Source organism: Lactuca saligna, chromosome 9 (genome assembly GCF_052625555.1).
Source record: "Lactuca saligna cultivar CGN05327 chromosome 9, ASM5262555v1, whole genome shotgun sequence".
Taxonomy (NCBI): domain Eukaryota; kingdom Viridiplantae; phylum Streptophyta; class Magnoliopsida; order Asterales; family Asteraceae; genus Lactuca; species Lactuca saligna.
In genome coordinates, this window is record NC_136425.1 from 146,226,692 (window position 1) to 146,247,621 (window position 20,930).

The 20,930-nt window shown below is 35.8% G+C and overlaps 1 protein-coding gene across 1 annotated transcript; it reads right to left on the reverse strand.

The window, feature by feature from the left end:
- Window positions 1-587: 587 nt before the first annotated feature.
- On the reverse strand, window positions 588-5,355 carry LOC145015669 (TMV resistance protein N-like). Its single transcript, XM_078974139.1, has 4 exons — window positions 4,746-5,355; window positions 3,083-4,178; window positions 2,631-2,987; window positions 588-2,522 (listed from the first exon to the last, which is right to left on the reverse strand). The coding sequence occupies exons 1-4, from the start codon at window positions 5,222-5,224 to the stop codon at window positions 867-869; spliced, it is 3,588 nt and encodes a 1,195-aa protein (XP_078830265.1). The 5' UTR covers window positions 5,225-5,355; the 3' UTR covers window positions 588-866.
- Between the last annotated feature and the right edge of the window lie 15,575 nt (window positions 5,356-20,930).

Below are 20,930 nucleotides of genomic sequence, written 5' to 3' on the forward strand. Positions count from 1 at the left end.
TTACCTCGGTTTGCCTTGTGATTTAAATATTTCTTGCCAAAATTTATAATAACTAACGGATCTCCATCACTAACGATTGATTTGGGAATACCATGGAAACAAATCACTTCTTTTACGAATATATCAGCCACTGATCTTGCTGTGTATGGATGTTTTAATAGGATGAAGTGATTGTACTTTTATAATCTATCCACCACGACTAAAATAGCATCAAACCCTTTCAATTTGGTCCAGAGTGTTGATGCGATGCTGTAACATAAATTTGAGACTTTTCTGATTGGTATACACTATCAAGGGCTTCCATCATAACATTACAACCATGCCATACCCGAAATTAGATCCATATTTTATGTATCAAAAACTAGGGCTTCCATCATAAAATCGCAATTGCCAACCCTAATTTGCAAATTAAGGCACTGCTCTGTTACCCAAACCAAATGGCCATCACCTAATTTAATCTTTCATACCTGAAAAGGCTGAAGATGACAACCCAATGCGAGAACCAATTGACGGGATACAAAATTGTGTGTTGCTCCACAGTCGAACAACATAATCACGAGTATATCTCTAATTAGCATGTTACGTACAAGTAGCTGAAACAACTAATACGCATTCAACCTTACTAAACTTCGGTGTCGGCCTATTGAAGGAAATTAGTTATTATTCTTAAATTAAGGGCTATGAAAAAAAAAATTAAAAATACGAATATGTTTAGATGAAGTAAAAGAAAAAACAAAACCAATACATGAAGGTCTTCTTCTCTATATATAGGAACCTAAGGAACTACATGAACACGTACAGTTGATTTGAACAAGGAAAACTCTCTTGATCTTTGTGAACTGGCTTTTTGTGGGTGCATGCGTTATTCACACCTTTACATAGCACACCATTCCATCTCCTGACATTTGTATGTCGGATGTAAAACCAAACGACTGAAGGAGTCCTCTCGACCCATAAATACACAGACCTTTCAACAAAATAATGCTCTGTGGAAGATGACTTATGCATGTACCTTCTATATGTAACTCTTCTAGACATTCTAAAAGTCCAAGATCCTTGGGTAATGTCTCAAGCAAAGAACAATCAATAAGTTTGAGAGATTCCAAATGTTTCAACATACAAATGCTATCAGGAAGATGTTTAAGCATTGTATTTGACAAATCTAGACTCTTTATACATTCTAACCTGCCCAGATCCTCAGGTAACTTCTCAAACAACGAACATTTATCAAGTTTGAGATATTTCAGATCTTTCAACATGCAAATGCTACATGGAAGATGTTTGATCTTTGTAGATGACAAATTTAGATATTCCAAACATTCTAACTGACCAAGATCTTCTGGTAACTTATCAAGAAATGAACAACGATAAAGATCGAGAGTTTTCATATGTTTCAACATACAAATGCTATCCGGAAGATGTTTAATCATTGTATTTGACAAATCTAGACTCTCTAAACATTCTATTAGGCCAAGATCCTCAGGTAACTTCTCAAGCAACAAACATTTATCAAGTTTGAGATATTTCAGATGCTTCAACATACAAATGCTATCTGGAAGAAGTTTAATCTTTGTAGATGACAAATTTAGATATTCTAAACATCCTAACTGGCCAAGATCTTCAGGTAACTTCTCAAGCAACAGACAAGGATAAAGAACAAGATGTTTTAGATGTTTCAACATACAAATGCTATCGGGAAGATGCTTAATCTTGGTAGATGATAAATTTAGCATCTCTAAACATTCTAATCTGCCAAGATCCTCTGGTAACTTTTCAAGCAACAAACAATCATTAAGTGGGAGAAGTTCCAGATGTTTCAACATGCAAATGCTATCTGGAAGATGTTTAATCTTTGTAGATCTTAAAATAATCCTCTCTAAACATTCTAGTCCACCAAGATCCTCTGGTAACTTCTCAAACAATGAACATCTATGAAGCCCAATATATTTTAGATGTTTCAATGTACAAATGCTACATGGAAGATGTTTAATCATTGTACCCGACAATTCTAGATGCTGTAAACTTTCTAACAGGCCAAGATCCTCAGGTAACTTCTCAAGCAGTGAACATTCGTTAAGATCAAGATATTTCAGATTTTTTAACATACAAATACTATCTGGAAGATGTGTAATCTCTGTATATGACAAATTTAGCTTCTCTAGACATTGTAATCTCCCAAGATGCTCTGGTAACTTCTCAAGCAACGAACATCTATCAAGTTTGAGAAATTTCAGATGTTTCAACATACAAATGCTATCTGGAAGATGTTTAATCTCCGTATATGACAAACTTAGCTTCACTAAGCTTTCTAATAGGCCAAGATCCTCAGGTAACTTCTCAAGCAACAAACATCCATCAAGTTTGAGAGATTTAAGATGTTTCAACATGCAAATGCTATCTGAAAGTTCTATCAAAGCACAACATCTTTCAAGAGTCAATGTCTCGAGATTTGGTGTTAACCCAAGGTCAAGGGTCTTCAACTGTGAATTACTGAGGTCAAGGAACCTGAGCTTGTTACAAACCTAACAAAAGAAAAAAAAAAGAAGATGAATATTTCTATAGTAATAAAAAAAATTGATTTATAGCATGATATTGGATCATGCAAAATAATCAATTAACGATAAGTCTACCTTTCTTTCTCCCCATTCCCAAAGTTGCAAGATTTCACTGCCAGCTATCTTAAGTGCAACAAGATTATTTGCTTGAAATGTTTGGGGTAAAGTCCTAAAAGGATATTGGTCCCAATGCAGATATCGTAAAGTATCCGGAAAGAACAGGTTGACTTTATTAAATTTCCAAATGCAACACAGAAATCCTAAAGCATTTACAAGGTTTGGGATGAGTTTATTAGTTTCCTGATTTGAGTTAAAATTTTCCAGAGACACCTCAAGAAACTTAAGATCCTTCATCTTTCTAAGACCTTTCATAACAACTTCTGGATTGAGTTTTGACTTGTAGATTTTCATACATATTGTTGCTTCGGTACCCTGTAATAAAAAAAAATAGTCATCATAAAACTTGTGTAGTGCGAAATGAAAATGTATTAGTTTTCTCCAATTTACAGATAAAACTAAATCCTTACCAAATCATTAATCAGTATATCTTCAATTTCATCTTCCTTCCACAATCTACTATGTTTGTTAGCAGGCTGGGAACGACGAACAATATCTCTACCCATTTCTTCAATATGGTCATGCATGTCCACACGCTCATAATTATTAATAGTTATGAGAGACTTTTGCTCAAGAACTCTTAGACCATTTCTAGCATGCAATCCACAGCTTTCAAGTGCTTCAATTGCATCAGCTTTCGCCCAACCTTTCAGTAAGCATGCAACATTTAGGAATATTTCCTTATAATCCTCCTCTAGACTAATATAGCTTAATTCCAATCTTTTCAGAGTTTCATGCAATGGAATTGTTTTTAGTCTTTCTAAGGCATCTATCCATTCACTCTCATCTTTACCACAAAGAAACGAACCCAAAACTTTGATTGTTAAAGGAAGACCAGAAGCATAGCGTACAACTTCTCCCGATAGCTTTTCATACCCTTGAATTGGAATCTCTCTACCAAATGCATACCTACTGAAGAGGCAAATCGCTTCCTTATCTGATAACAAATTGACATTATGAATCAGCTTCACGCGGTGTGCTACCAACACTTGCTCATATCTTGTTGTAATGATAATTCTACTTCCCGGCTTAAACCAATTAGGCTCACCAGCTAACGCCTCAAGTTCGTCTATATGATCTACATCATCTAGAACAAGAAGAACCTTTCTACCAGACATCCTCCTCTTCAAAATGTTTTTTCCATCATAAACACTACTTACACTTATACCTTTATCATTTAAAACATCTGAAAGAAGCTGATTTTGCAAAGACTTCAAACCGGATAAAGAATCGTTTGAAACTTCCCTAACATTCTCAACGAAGCTTTTACCTTCAAACTGAAAGGATATTTGGTCAAAAACAGCTCTGGCTAAAGTTGTCTTCCCACCACCTCCCATTCCCTTGATCCCAATCATGCGAACATCATCAATACCGGTTTCCAAAAATGATATAACATCATTTACCCGAGTCTCCATCCCCACTAACTTTTCATCAATGCTGAAATTTATGGAACGTAACTCTAATGAAATCTCTTCAACGATTTTTTGGATAAACTGGGATTCATGCCTATATAATAGAGAAGATTCAATTAGACTGCTAAAAATCCCACATGAACAATTACTTTCAGTTCTATAAGATACAAAGTATATAAAATAATAACACTCATATAATCATAATTCATGTTTAATCTTTGGAAAAGACTCAAGTTTGTGTTACAATTTGACAATACAACATGACTCTCCATGGACACCCTTTTGCATCCTAGAGTAAACGTAGATCAGTACAAATACAAAAATGAAAGAATATTGCAGAGATATGATGAACGTGTTGTAATAACCAGGGAACTTAAACTAATAGATAAGTTGAAATAATTTTTTTTATTGGGGCTAGATTCTAACAAAACAGAAACCTCAAGGACCTGTTTTGTCAAATTACGAAAATATTGAAATTAGAAACCATCTGGGATGGAAATGATCTGGAAGTATATAGTTGTGAATATGAGTAACCCAGATTAAAAGTCGATGATGATTTGTTAGAACAAATATCGGAGAAAATCGATCCGACAAAAAGGGTCGGGTCAAAATGAAAGAATATTGCACATCTGCTCTGATATACGATGAAGGAAGGAATTACCCATCTGCAGTTTTCTTCAACTCCCAGCCAGCCAGATCCGCTGCTTCTTTCAGTGCATTTCTCCATTTTCCGGCAGCCACTTCCTTTTCATGTTTGGCAAAGGCTTTTCCAACTGCCCCGATTTGCTTGCGGACTTCGGTGGGTTCCACATCATAGAAGATTGGGTAAGCAGTATGCTCTGTCATCTTGCGACACTCCATTATCTTTACAAGCTCATCCAAGCACCAAGAGGAAGATGCATAATCCTTGGAGAAAACAATGATGTAGAATTTTGAGTTTTCAATGGATCCAAGTAGCTCATCACTGATCCTTTCCCCTTTCTTGATTTCTAGGTCATCCTTGTAAGTAAGAATGCTCTTTCGCTTAAGAGCATCATAGAGATGATCAACGAAGTTCTTGCGGGTGTCTTCTCCTCTGAAACTCAAAAACACTTCATACTTAAAGCTCTTGTGAACGGATGATGTTGAAGAAGAAGCCATTGAAGGTATGCTTTATGGATCCGATAAATCAAATATTTGTTGGGAAAATTTGATGTAAACGATGGCATAGAAAGAATAGTTCTAGCACCGTCGAGTTAAGTGAAGAAACATAAGCCACTTGTTTGGTCAAACAAGGTTGTTTGGATTTGTATTCAACTGTTTGCAAAAAAAAAAAAAAGAGTCATTATATCTCATTTAAGTGAAACCTATAATGCCTTAATAACAAAAATTTGTAATTGCAGTTTATTGTGATTACTATTTGTGTGACCCATATGTTATACGGGTTGGATAAAACAAAAAAATTAAATATGAAGGTTTAAACAAAAATTTATGTAAATTTAAAATTTGAATTTAAAAGGAAACATATTTAATAGTATATGAGTTATAGTATTATAATTTAATGGTTAGTTCAAAATAAGATAATTATTAATTGAAGTGTAAATATGATGTGTTAATTAAAAAAAATAAACAATGAGAAAATGACACATGGAAAAAACATTTATTCAAAAATACCAAAAAATAACATGTGTCCAAGTTAATGAGAGAGTGACATGTAGTAAAACTATTTTCAATTAGGGAGAACTCCTACCCTCTTTTCACTTAACTCTACCCCTAATAATTATATTTAACTTTTTTTTCTTAAATAACTAAAACCTTACCTCTAATAATTATATTTAACTTTTTTTCCTTAAATAACTAATGATTATGTAATGATTATTTTTTTTTTAATTTTCTTTTAATATATACTAGTTTATTTATTTTTTCTTTTATTAATCTTGTTTTTTTTTAACCAGCAAATTTATGTTTTTTTTTTTTTATTTTCTTTTAATATATACTAGCTTATTTATTTTTTCTTTTATTAATCTTGTTTTTTTTTTAACCAGCAAATCTAATCTAATCCTAAACTAGCAAAACATATTCCACCTGTGTTCACGACGAAACTTGAACCCTCGATCTTAAAGACGGAGAGCACCACTTGATATTGTTGGGCTACAAAGCCCTTTGGTTTTTTTGACATTTTGTATTTATGATTTAAAAATATTTTTTGACATTTTGTTTGAAGACATTGTTTAACATAAAAAAACATTATTTACGTAATTATTATGTTTTTGTATTTCTGTTTCGAACGACGAATTTAAAAAAATATGACTTTTTATTTTTAAAAAAATATGACGTTTTGTATGTTTGTATAACCAAAAAATCTTTAAACTTTTATCCTTTTTTGTATAGTTAAAAAAATATTTAATTTTAGTTGAACCAAAGATTTAAATAAAAAAAAATGTTTGACGTTTGAATATATTTTTAATGTTGTATTAATTTATAAAAGACATAACTATGTGTATTTGTACATATTATTAAGTATATATATATATATTTATTTCATATTTATATGTATGCGATATGTATGTCTACATATTTATATGTATACAATATGTATTTATACGTATTCATACAATACAAACCATAACAATAATAAGACGGCGACAATAATAATTATAATAATAAATTATTATTATTATTATTATTATTCCTTATAGGTTATATAGAACGATTTGATTTAATTAAACAAAAAAGGGCTTCAGCTCAGTGGTAAAATGTTTAAAGCTAATGTGTGATGTTGCCCGGAGATCTAGAGTTTAAATCTCCTTATGTACACTCGGATTTTTGAAGCTTTCCAGCTCAAGAAATATTATGTCTAGGTTTTTGTTATCTACATAAAAATAATAATTACAGGGGTGGGATTAAAAATCTGGGGTAGGTATAACAATACCCTATAAAGAAATAGAAGTAGGATGGTATAAGATAATACACAAACAAATAAAAATGTATTCTTATTTTCAGCCAAGTAAAATTGTTCATTATAGCTTTTATAATTAACTTATCAAGTTGTGGAGTTGTAAATGCCTTAAACCCTACTCCAAAAACTGTAGGCTTTGAATTATGATTGACACTTGAAGCTGCAAACAAAGTTGAATACAAAAAATATGTCGTTTCGCAAAAAAAATAAATAAATAAATAAAATAAAATAAAAAATAACAAAAACAAAAACAAAACAAAACAGATGGTCCTAGCACATACATTGGACATATAGATACATGTTGATTCAAGGTCATAACTTGTAAATGATGAACATTAATAATAATTATAAGTGAACTAAAATTGAGCTTTGATACTAATAAAATTTGATGAGGTTATTAACATAATTTTTGTAAGCTTAGTATGGCCTAAGAATGGGTATGACACCCTACTTCGAGTCAACTCTTACATCTAGTCATGCACTCCAATATACATGTGGATCACGTTATAAGTATTCATTCCACTTTTATTCTTTTAATATATTAAAACTAAAATAATGAGTGATTATATGGTTCACCTTTTTTTGGACTTGTGGTTCATCAACATATGATGTCACCTTATGCTGCCACCTGTCTATATGTAGGTTTTTATGCACATTGAGGAGTTACTATTGTAGTTTTCCAACTGAATATTGATCATATGAAAGAAAAATCTACCTAATGAAAGCTAAATTTAAGAAATAGCAACGTACTTGAGGTTTGAATCCCAACTTGTAGCTGCAGATACAGATGCAAAATCTTCATGAAAACCCTTTTGAAGAAGTAAATTGCCCTTTATTCAGTTGCACCCTACAATCAAGTAATATCCCATAACTACTTTTTCAAATTTCAAATGCAAAACTATCACATATTAGCTGAGTGTCACTTCCTTTAGAATGATGTAACGTGTTGGTGATTATATATCATCAATATTATTTAAGTGTAATATGATTAAATTTGTGTGACAAAAAGTGATATTGTTGAATATTGAACAAGTTAGGATGGTGTAGAAGTGCACATTTGTTCAAGTTTTTCAAGATTCAAAGTACACTGTTATTTAGGGGCGAAGCCCCTAAACGAATGGGGGTCCGTGGGTAGCGCCCTTGTGAGCGGGGTCCCAAGGGCGGCAACCCCTAGCTGGAATTTTTTTTTATTTGGACTATGTTGCTATATTAAAAGTGCATCAAAAATCCTATTTTTAGAAAGTTGACACTTTTCCCCTGAGATCCGTTTAATGAAAGGTTTGGTAGTTTTTTATGATAATTTGTAACTGTCTGGTGATAGTTTTCAGAAAGGAATCATATAGCCGTTTTGGTCATTTTTCTGGTACATATTTTGAAGAACATTTCACATACATTCTATGATTTCGTATCTATGGATTTCATATAATTGAGTGTTCAATATGTACCATTGAAATACTTCAATTTGATAGTGTTTCACGACTTTCAGAGAATCCAAGCAATCTATTCATTCCCTTTTTCTAACAAAAATTGAAGTGTTCTGTGATCATGGCAAGTGGCAATTCTATGAAGGATATGACAAACAAGTTTGACAAATTGAACAAATTTAAAGGGCAAGATTTTCGTAGATGGCAGAAGACGATGCACTTTCTCCTTACTACTCTGAAAGTGGTGTATGTTCTGAGTACACACATGCTTGTCTTACCAGAATCTGTTGAAGATGAACCTTTGGAGGAAACAAGAAGGAGATAAAAGTGAGAAAATGATGATTACATATGTCGTGATAATATTCTCAATGATATGTCTGACTCTCTTTTTGATATCTATCAAAATTTCGAATCTGGAAAAGAACTGTGGGATAACCTTGAATCCAAGTACATGGATGAAGATGCTTCTAGTAAGAAGCTTCTTGTCAGTAACTTTATGGGTTACAAGATGGTTGACTCTAAGCCTGTTATGGAACAATTCCATGAAATGTTAAGGATTTTGGGACAGTTTGCTCAACACAATCTGAAAATGGATGAAGCCATTTCTACGGCAATGATCATTGACAAATTGCCCCCTTCCTGGAAGGGTATTAAACACAATCTCAAACATAACAAAGAGGAATTGACTTTGACTCAACTTGGAAGCCATTTAAGGATTGAAGAGTCCATAAGGACTCAAGAACTTGATAACAATCCTAAAAGTAAGAACCAAGTTGGTTCCTCTTCTGTGAACATGGTGGAAGGAGAAAGTTCAAAGAATCCCAAGAAATCTGATGGAAAAAATGAAGTTTAAAGGAAAGGATGACAAGTCTTCAAACAAGAAGGCTAATTTGGTTTATTGGAATTGTAACAAACCGGGTCACTTCAAAAAAGATTGTCGTCTTCGCAAAGTGAACAAGTATGGTGTTGGACCAAGTGGATCCAAGGATCCAGAAAAGCAACAAGGTCAGATTTCTGTTTTCATGCAGAATTCTAAATATATTCAGAATTATATTTTTGTGATTTCTGAAGCATTTTATGTACATAATAATAATGTTGCATGGTGGGTTGATTCGGGAGCAACAAGTCATGTTTGCAAAGATCTATATTGGTTCAAGGAATTTCAACCAATAGAAGATGGCTCTGTTGTGAAGATGGAAAATGTTGCAACTGAACCAATCAAGGGCATAGGATCTGTTTTACTTACTTTTACTTCTGGGAAATGTTTGTGTTTGAACAATGTTTTATATGTTCCAGGGATTCGTAAGAATCTCGTGTCTGAAATTGTATTAAATAATTGTGGTTACAAACAAGTGTTAGAAAGCGACAAGTACATCTTGTCAAGACATGGTTCTTTTGTGGAATTTGGCTATATATGTAATGGAATGATTAGGCTTAATATTAATTATCCTTCTAGTGATAATTATGTTTGCATGGCTTCTAGTAGTACTAGCAATAATTTTCATAAATTTGAATTAAGGCATGCTAGACTAAGAAACATTTATCACAAGAGATTAAAAGACATGTCTAAAATGAGTTTAATTCCTGCTTTTGATATGCAAAATAATGAAAAATGTAAAACATGCATGCTAACTAAAATCACTAGACAACTTTTGTATTCGATACCTAAAAAGAAGATTGACAATGCTAGTTCAAATGACCTTTGTATTCGATACCTAAAAAGAAGATTGAATGCATGGACGCATAATGTGTTGGATAGTCAACATTTGCATATGAGATGTTATGCCCATATCTTGAGTCTTGTTGTTAAAGAAGGTTTAAAAGATGTAGACACAAGTATTGCCTGAATTCGATCGGTTGTGAAATATGTGAGGTCTTCTCCAGCTAGGCTTCAACGCTTTAAGGGATGTGTTGAGAAAATGAAAATTGAGAGTAAATGCCTTGTTTCTCTTGATGTTGAAACAAGGTGGAATTAAACATACTTGATGCTAGAAAGTGTCATCAAGTTTCAAGATGCTTTTGATTTATTGAAGGAGCAAGATAGTAAGTACAGGTCCGAGCTTTTATCATTGAAGGGGTTGCAAAATGAAGAGGATTGGGAGCATGTTAGATGTATGTTACCTTTCTTGAGAGGTTTTTATACATCTACTTTGCGTATTTCTGGCTCTTTGTATGTAACTAGCAACAATTACTTTCATGAAGTCTTTGGCATTGGGGCAATGATTAAAAAAAGATGATAACAAGTGATGATGTTTTTAAAAAGATGGCTGCTAAAATGAAGGGGAAATATGATAAGTATTGGAGGAATTCATCAAACATAAATGTGTTTTTATTTATTGCTCTAATTCTTGATCCACGATACAAGTTAGGTTATGTTTCCTTCATTATTAGCCAAACTTATGATGAAGAAAAAGCCAACGCTTATGTTTTTTATTCTGGACCGCGCGAGTTATTTGTTTCGTTCTTGATGCATTTTGTAGCTCATTGACCTCCAAAACGGTGGAAGCATTGATATGTTGTGAAAATCGGCTTAGGTCCAAAAAATTTCCTATTGATATTGAGGAAAGTATTGAAGCTCTTGAAAATTATGAAGCCGATATGACTTTGCTTTATTAAGTTTTATAGTTTCATGTTTTATAAAATCTAATGTATAATTTTTGTTGTTTCAGAAGTGAAAGACCAAGCTATATCCGCCCTTACTGTGGATGATTAAAGTTTTAAGATGGTAAAATTTTGTATTTAACTGTTTTTTTGTGCTTTAAAGTGTTGTTTATATGCAATTTTTTGTGCAATTTTTTTACAGATTTCATTGTTGCTTTCTACACATTTGATAGTTGTTTTGTGTGGTTTTTGAGCTGTTTTGTGCAGTTTTTTGTGTTGTTTTGTGCAGTTTTTAATGTTGTTTTTGTATAGTTTCTTTTGGTGATGTTTTGTGCAGTTTTTTAATGTTGTTTTGTAACACCCAAAATCATAAAGACCAAGAAAGGAAAGGAAAACCCTAAATCAAGGGGGTCAACTCGTCGAGTCCATAGGTGAACTTGACGAGTCAGAGCGGGATTCAGGTTATGGAATAAGTGACCGACTCGACAAGTCAGAAAGTGGACTCAGCGAGTCTGGTCTGATCGAGGAAAGCCCTAATCCGATGGTTGCACCCTATTTAAAGGACCTTAAGTCCTCTCCTTAGTCCCCCTTGTCGGCCAGAAGCTGCTATACACAATTCCAAACCCTAGTTGAGTGAGAGAAGGAAGAAAGTGAGTTTGGGGCTTTTGCAAGAGGAAGGTTTGGAGGATTTGACCACTAAGGAGCTGGAGGATCCAACCCTTTTGTTGTGAGCATCAGTTTGAAGGTAACAATCTGTCACCTTGCCTTTGTTGCTTCTAGATCTTCTCATGGATGATGTTTTGGGGCCATTTTGGTATGATAAGGAGCCTTTTTGCGTTAGAAGTCCAGATCTGAGGCTGCTACTTCAGATCTAGGTGTGTCTTGGCCCAGAGATCCATAAAGTATCAATTTTTGGTGTGTTGGTTAAGTATGTTTGGCCCAAACCCTAGCCCTAGAGTGTTTTAAGCCTATAGCTCCTTGGTTTCACGTAAAGTTTGCAACGTTACATGAGGAATAGACTTTGGAAGAGTGGATCTACAAGATGGAGCCCCTGTATGGCTCGAAAAGCCACTATATGGATTAAGAACTGAAGCTACTCGGCGAGTCACATGGGTGGACTCAGCGAGTTGGATGAAGATAGGCAGGAACTCGACGAGTTGGAAGAACAACCCGACGAGTCTACTGAATATTGCCATGTACTCGGTGAGTCTGTTCTTGGACTCGACGAGTTGGATCACAGAACCTTAACCTTTTTTGGTTAAGACTTAGATCAGTGAGTTGAGTGGTGACTCCGTGAGTTGGGCATGATGAGACTCAGAGATCGTTGAACTCGACGAGTCTTGGGGTGACTCGGCGAGTTGAGTCTTTTTATGGGAGTTTCTGAGTTCATGGACTCAACGAGTCTTGGGGTGACTCGGTGAGTAGAGTCAGTCAAGAAGGTTGACTTTCACCAGGACTTTGACTTTGGATAGAGTGGACTTTGACGGCTTCTAAGAGTTCTGTTTGGATCTATGTGTTATTTATGTTGATATTGGTAGCTTAGGGAGCTAGTGGAGCAGCGGTTCAGAGAATTGTCGGTCAACGGTCAGAGGGTTATCAGCAAGAGTTCCACAGTGCAAGTGAGTTTCCCTTTTGCGTGAATGGGTCTGAGGCCATAATGCCGACCCATGTAGTTATGAGTAGGAAGATCTGGGGGTTGGCCCTAGGTACTTTTTGCTATTATGATATCCGGGACCAAGGTCCGATGTCGGGCGGGTGCCCAAGGAATGGTTTGCTTGATAGAGTATACTTGTTGTCTTTGTGATGCATGTATATGCCGGGTAGGAAGGTGAGTGTGGGCGAGGTCCCGTATATCACCAATAGTAGAGTATGGATAGTGTTCCATATATTATTAGTAGCAGAGCATGGGCGAGGCCCGAGATAGGTATGGAGTGAGTGTGCGTGTGGGCCCGTATCTCACTTACAGTAGGAGCTTGGACGGGGTTCCATGACTTCCATGACTCACTAGTGACAGGATAGGGGTGGGGCCCAAGATAGGCGAGGCCTAAGGATAGGATTATAGTAAGGTATGTTCAGTTATGTGTTATATGCTATTTGTATTATGTGGTTAGCGGGCGGGGCCCAGAGACAGGCGGGGCCTAAAAGAAATAGATATGTATCCGAGAGGTGCTCGAAGCCAAGCGGGGCCTGGAGCGGCGGGGCCGTTGTAGCGGGCGAGGCCCGAAGTAGCGGGCGTAGCCCAGTATGTGCAGTATGTGTTTATGCAGGGTATGTGGTAGGTTGGGGGAACTCACTAAGCTTCATGCTTATGGTTTTCAATTTTGTTTTCTGGTACTTCCGGTAGCAAAGGGAAGAGCTCGGGGTGATCGCATGGCACATACCATTGATTAGTCAGCCTGGGATGTTTTACTCTGATAATGAAATTACGTTTTGGAATTAATACTCTGAATTATGTTATGCTTTTATAAAAATAGTTTTAGTAATGATTTAAAGAAAAAAATTTGGTATGGATTTTGGGGATGTTACATGTTTTGTGCAGATTTTTGGTATTGTTTTGTGCAGTTTTTTAGTGTAATTTTTTGCAGTCTTTGTACTGTTTTATATGTGCTGTTTTTTTGCTATTTGGACTAAATGTTGTTTTTTTTCTTTTGCAGGTTTGGTGCTGATTTTGAAATGATTTGTTGCTATTTTTATGTTTTGTTGAAGGGATTATGGATGTTTTTTGAGTTATCAAACTAGTGTTAAACACTTTTAAAATCTCTTGTTGAATTGTTTGTTTTGGATGACTTTGTTTTGAATGGATATTTTACAATTCACTTGAATGTAGATTTTTTTATTAATTTTGTTTTTTTATATTTAATTATTTCCTGGGTAACTGTGAACGGAACCGTGGTTACCCGCCTTCACACGGTTCAGTTTTTTGTATAATACAGCTCGGTTACGATTAGTGCAAGTAAAGTACCCACCCCATGATCACGGTTCACAATTTTATTACTATCTGAGCCAAACTGCCCCGTGAACACCCCTAAGGGAAAGACATAATATATATATATACAAGCTAATTAGGGTTTCCTAGCAAAAAGACCCAAAACAAAATAAAGCCCAAAATTTTATTACGCTAACATCCCCCCTCAAACTCACAATGCAACATCAATAAGCATTAAGAGTTTGTCAGACAGAAAATGGAATCGATGAGCAGTCAATGGCTTCATAAGAATATCAATAATTTGCAAAGAGGAAGGAACATAAGGAAGGGAGATAGTTCCTTTCTGGAGATGATGACATGTGAAATGACAGTCAATCTCAATGTGCTTTGTGTGCTCATGAAACACTGAATTCTTGGTAATCATTATCGCACTCTTGTTATCACAATACAAAGGGGTAGGCTGAGAGATGTGAACGCACATATCTACAAGAAGCCATCTCAACCAAACAATCTCACAAGTGGTGATAGCCATGGCTCAATACTTGGATTCTGTAGAAGATCGAGAAACAACATCTTGTTTCTTGCTTTTCCATGATATCAAGGAATCTGTAAGGAAAACACAATACCCAGTAGTGGACTTACGATCATAATATCACTATCCCAATTTGCATCACTATAGGCACGCAACTCAAGAGAGGATGAAGATGGAAACATAAGAGTGTGGAACTGAGTACCATGTAAATATCTCAAAATACGAAGAACATCTCCCTAATGAATAGTAGTAGGAGCAGTGACAAACTGGCTAACCACATGAATTGTATGAGCAGTATCCAGTCTAGTGACAGTCAGGTAAACCAACCTCCCAACAATGGTACGATAAAGGCTTGGATCTGACAATGGGACACCATTAGTTGGAGGGTACTGTGCGTTACTCTGTATAGGCGTATCAACTGTTAGATTATCTGTGAGTCGTGCACGTTCAAACAAATCTGAAATATAATTCGTTTGAGATAAAAGATAACCCTTTGGAGATTGAGCAACTTCAATCCCTAAGAAATAACGAAGCAATCCCAAGTCTTTCATAGTAAAACGGTGAGCCAACTCATGCTTTAAAGACTCTATACCATCATGATCATCATTGGTAATAATCATGTCAATGACATATAAGGAAAGAATAATCCGACCTGCATTCGTACATTGAATAAATAGAGCCGAGTCATGGTTACTTGGTTGAAAACCAAGAGAAGTAATCACCATAGAAAATTTCTCAAACCAAGCATGAGGGACTTGTTTGAGGCCATATAGAGCCTTCCGAAGTCGACAAACTTCACGTGGTTGGTGAACAATACTAGGGGAGGAGACATGTATACTTCCTCATGAAGATCACCATTCAAGAAAACATTAATGACATCCATATGAGAAATCTTCCATTGGCGAATAGAAGAAACTGCTATCAAGATGTGAACAGTCATCATTTTTGCAACATGAGCAAACGTCTCCTCATAATCCATACCATACTTTCGCGCGTACCCTTTCGCAACAAGTCTAGCTTTATAACGATCAACGGATCCGTCAGAATTTGTTTTGATTTTATAAACCCAACGACAACCAATTGTGTGTTTTCCGGGTGGAAGCGGAACCTGATCCCATGTATGAGTCTGATAAAGAGCTGCAAGTTCCTCAGCCCTAGCAGTCTGGAAAAGGGGATCAGAAACAGACTCTTTGTAGGATGTTGGCTCAGAGAGGTGATGTACACTAGCAATAAAAGAGGCAAAGGTCGGAGAGTAAGAGGAATAGACAAATTTAGGAAGCTTTGTGGACTTCTTATTACGATAAGGCCTCGATGGAGGGGGGGTCTTGATGATTTTCAGGTATAGGATCAACGATAGGTGCTGGATCATCCACATGTGGTGGATCAGTAGCAAGTGGTGGATCAATGACATGTGGTGGATCATCAATGTCAATGCTAAACGGATCAATAGTATGAAGCTCCTCTCGGGTTGCATCATGTGATTGAATAGGAATGCTATAGAATGGAATATGCTCCAGAAAGGTGACATTGCGAGATACATATAGTTTCTGATTTGAAGGATCATAGCATCGATAACCTTTTTGACCAATACCATATCCTAGAAAAACACAAAGAGCTGATTTTGAAGACAACTTATCTCTCTCTACATGAGGCTTTAAGACAAAACATGTACACCCAAACACTTGTAATGAAGAATAATCTGGGAGTTGTCCAAACAACATTACATAAGGAGACTTCCCCGAAGTGTATGCAATAGGAATGCGATTAATAACATAAGTAGCTGTATGAACAGCTTCTCTCGAAAACATAATCGAAACTTGAGTAGAGAGTAATAAGGATCTGACAGTTTCTAGGAGATGTCGATATTTTCTTTTTGCAACACCATTCTGCTGAGGAGTGTCTATACAAGATGTTTGTACAGATGCCAATAATTGTTAAAAATCATTGGAGGTAAATTCTACTCCCATATCACACAGAAAACATTTTATGACAGCAGAGTCTTGAGTCTTGATAAGAACTCTGAATTCACTATATATGGTGAGAAAGTTAGATCTACGCTTCATAAAATAAACCCATGTATAACGAGTGTAATCATCAATGAATGAAACATAATAGTTAGCTCCTAATTTGGAGTTGATCGGAGAGGGACCCCACACATCAGAATGCACAATATCAAAAGGAGCAACAAAACGAGTGACACTTTTATTAAACGATAAAGTAGAAAGTTTTCCTAGTTTACAACCACAACAATCAGAAATATCATCAAATTTGAAAGAGCCTAGCATACAAGTGGAAATCAAAAACTGTAAACGAGACGCTGACACATGTCCTAAATGAGAATGCCAAAGATAAAAAGGAGATGATGAAGGGTTTAAACGAAAAGATGACAAATTGACACTAGATGCAGCAACATCAACTACATGTAGCTGCTCCAAGACATAAAGCTCCCCAAGTCTACAGCCTATGCCAATCACCCTCCAAGACCGAATGTCCTGTACACAACAGAATGAATCAAAAAAGAAGACCCAACAACTAGATTGACACAACTGACTGATCGATGCAAGATTCAAAGCAAGTGTAGGAATGTAATACACATCTGCTAAAGATATATAAGGAGTGACAATAGAACCAACACCCTCTACTGACATGGGTGTAGCACTAGCAGACATAACAGAGACAGGTGTACGAGAAGATAATGAAGCAAAAGATGAAAAATATGGTGACATGTGATGAGATGCACCAGAATCCAATATCCACAAGGGTGAACGAATACTTGATGTGTTGGATGAAGATAGACCTGAATGAGACGTGGAAGTTGGATTGGTAGCTAAGAACTGTTTGAACTGCTCAACAATATGTGGATCTAAGGCTGATGGTGGTGTGAAATATGTTTCATTCTCAACTGAAGGTGTAGCAGAAGCGTACTATGGTGGCCTAAAAGATGAAAATGAAGGACATGACTTTCCAGAAGACTTGTTCTGCTGTGAAGACTGAGACTATGCCGGTGATCTTGTTTGTTGTTGCTGCTGATTTCCCTTGCTTGTCAACAAAGGACAATTTGCCTTCTAATGGTTCTTCTTCTTATAGAAAGCACACTCATCAAATGCAACTCTGGGATGATTTTGGTTTGAAGATTGAGGTTGTTGTGGAACAACAAAGACAGCAGGAGTGCTTGTCTTGGGAGCTTTGTCAGCATGGGACTTGATATAAGTTTCTTCAGCAATCAACTTGTGAACAACCAAATCAATAGTGGGAAGAGGTGTACGATGCAAGATTGATCCACGCAGACCTTCAAAATCTGAAATCAATGCCATCAAGAACTGAACCAAATGTTGCTCTTCCCTTCTATCAATATAAGGCTTAAAATCCTTTAACACATCAGATTATGTAAGAGCTAACTAATCCCACAAATCCAACATAGCTGCATAAAATTCTTGAACACTAAGATTGTTTTGTTGGAGGGATCGAATATCAAACTCTAACTGATACTACTATGCAAAGTTAGACTGAGTATACAACCTAGCCAAGTGATCCCAAACCTCCTTTACCGTGTCATACTTCGCCAACTGAGTACCAATAGATTGGATGACAAAATTATTAATCCAAGTAATGATCTGGGAGTTATCAGTCTCCTATGAATCCAATAAGGTTGCATAATTATCGGCCTTCTCATCTGTTGGTTTCTTCTTATCACATGTAACAATCCCCCACATAGTCTTGCCCCGTAAGAAATTTTTCATAACATAACTCCAATAGGCATAGTTTTTGACATTAAGTTGAATACTAATAGACTGAAGAGAATTATCTCTTGGGGCCATATTTCAATATCAGTCAAATAGTAAAATACGAGTAGCAGCAAAAATGATCAAGATCTCGAAATCAACAAAGCTAGACGAAACGAAACCCTTAAAACCGATAAAACGAACAAATTAAACCAAACCGAATACAAAAAGATCAAGAAAAGCATACCTAAAATTGCAAATAGTGTCAATGAACAATGCACGTGAACAGAACCGATGAACAATAACATCGATGAACAGTGCTGAGGTGAACAGTAACGCCGAACAGTAACTAGAAACAGTAATCGCTGGTGAACAGTGTCGATGAAACAGTAACTCGCCCCCAAAAACGAAAAAGTACAAATAATCAACTGAGCTCTACTACCATGTAAATTAACAAGTGAAAGGCATATAACGGCTAGGGTTTCATATTATTATCAAAGAGAAGTAAAACTACAATGAAATGGAAAGGCATAATATATAGACAAGCTAATTAGGGTTTCCTAGCGAAAAGGCCCAATACAAAATAAAGCCCAAAATCTTATTAAGCTAACAGTTGGTTGAATTTTACTTCTTCAACAATTACAACATTGTCATAAGGATGGTTTGTGTGACAACCCTATATTTTTCCAAATCAATGTAACACTCAAAAGTCAAATACAATGAACTATTTGGAATCAACGGAATTAACCTCAAAAATAAAATGTTCAAAAATCTAAATTTGGGATGCATCAAATGTTAGATATCGTGCCAAGGTTTCCAAAAACATAAAGAACATTCAAAACCGAATTATAATGAAAAGCTTATGACCACTCAAATATTCACAACACACCCGGTAAAACATTATTAAACGTAAAAAGTGAAATTCCAATAAAATGCATTTTAGCCTTAAGTATCTAAACAAAAATCATAGATTTCGTTAAAACGTGAACGTGTATAAAAAGATCGCCCAAATTGGACCTCGTATGAAGAAGTTACGAATTTTCTAAGTTTCGTAACAACGGTAGAGAGTAAAAACTCGAATTAAAGATCGAACGATTTTTAGATAACACAACCTAAACGAGAATTGAAGGTCTCCACAACAGGAGTAAGATGGTGAAAAGACAGACGGAATCAGACGTCGGATACAGAAGTTATGAATTTTTTAACGGACTTTAGCAGTCCCGGCCTACTAAAAACATAATATTAAAAATAAAGACAAAACTAGCCGACAGATTGTAAATGATAGTTGTAGAGCATAGTCTCACCTATGCGTGGATATAAAGAACGCGGAAAACAGAGCCCGTACGTGAAAGTTACGGAATTTAGAAGATTGAAGCCCAAATTACGCCCAGCGTAATTTAGGGGTACGCCTAGCGTACTCAGGTGTAGGTTCGAGTCCCATCGGCTAGCAGAATCTACGCTTAGCTAGACTCGAGTCGTAAGCCATGACACAAATTTACGCCAAGCGTAACCGAAGTACGCCCAGCGTAATGCGTACGCCCAGCGTAATGCGTACGCCCAGCGTACTCCGGTAGTACACCCAGTGTACTCCCACTTTCAACCCTATAAATAGAGGGCATGAGCTCTGGGTTTTGGCACACATTTCTCAAACTCTCTCTCACTTTCACTCACTTGTGAGCTCCAGAGGCCATCCCGACACCCTTGGTCCCATACTCGAGCCCCCGACGAAGGTTCTACGCTACCGAGATCCCCGAGAAGCTCGAAGGCACAGCTTTCGGCAGTTGAAGTTCTGCTTGATTCTAGTCTCACTCTCTTCAAACCGAACAAGTGAGTTCATACCCTTACTTTTCACGTATGTTCATGTTTTAGGGGGGGGGGATACAAGTACAATACAAGAAAACGTATCGATTTATACCGATATAAATACAACTTCTATCTTGTTATTATTCAATATCAACATCTTACTTTACTTAAAAAGGTTAGTATGTCACCGAGTTATTTTCACCAAATGGAACACACTTTCTGAAAACTATAATGGGTATAGTTGTGAGTTATTCATACATTCTTACGTAAACATCTTGAAAAACAAAATACTTTCATCCGAAGTGAAATAAAGACTTTCTTTTCATAAATCTATTTATACTAAGTGTTGTGAGATATTTAACTTCAACGTACTCTCTAGTATGCATTTAAAGTCATGTATTATAAATGTGTATAGACCTATACGGGATTGACAATCCCGCACCTAAGTTGTTAGCTACAGTAAGACCGACAGGTCTGGGGTGACAAATATCATAACACTACAACACCTAAAGAATGCTGTTACAGGTAGTCTGTGTCAATAGCATGGTTATAAGACTCACATGGAAGTATAAAAACAAGCTTGATTTACGAGACTCATGAATGCATTCAATATTTACATTATTTTGAGTATAAATTCATCTTTATCATTTAAGTACGAAAGATACTAAATGCACTCCAACTTTTGGGAGCTTTTCAAACTATATGTGGAAAATATTGGATTTTCTGGAAACCACGTTCATCTATTTTCTTCCAAAAAGACATACTTTTTCAGTACAAAAACACTTATGAACTCACCAACTTTATTTTTGACACTTTTTTGAAACTACTTGTATTTATCAGGGAATCATTAATACAGGTAACTACCAGCTTTTGAAGAAGGAGCGCTAAGGCGTCTATTAT

What these genes read in the sequence shown, in the direction of transcription:
- LOC145015669 (XM_078974139.1), bottom strand. Translation starts at nt 5,224, where the DNA reads ATGGCTTCTTCTTCAACATCATCCGTTCACAAGAGCTTTAAGTATGAA. An exon ending in TTGAAGAAAACTGCAGATGG is followed by an intron (nt 4,179 to 4,745) that starts GTAATTCCTTCC and finishes TCTATTATATAG; the next exon opens with GCATGAATCCCAGTTTATCC. An exon ending in GGGAATGGGGAGAAAGAAAG is followed by an intron (nt 2,523 to 2,630) that starts GTAGACTTATCG and finishes TTCTTTTGTTAG; the next exon opens with GTTTGTAACAAGCTCAGGTT.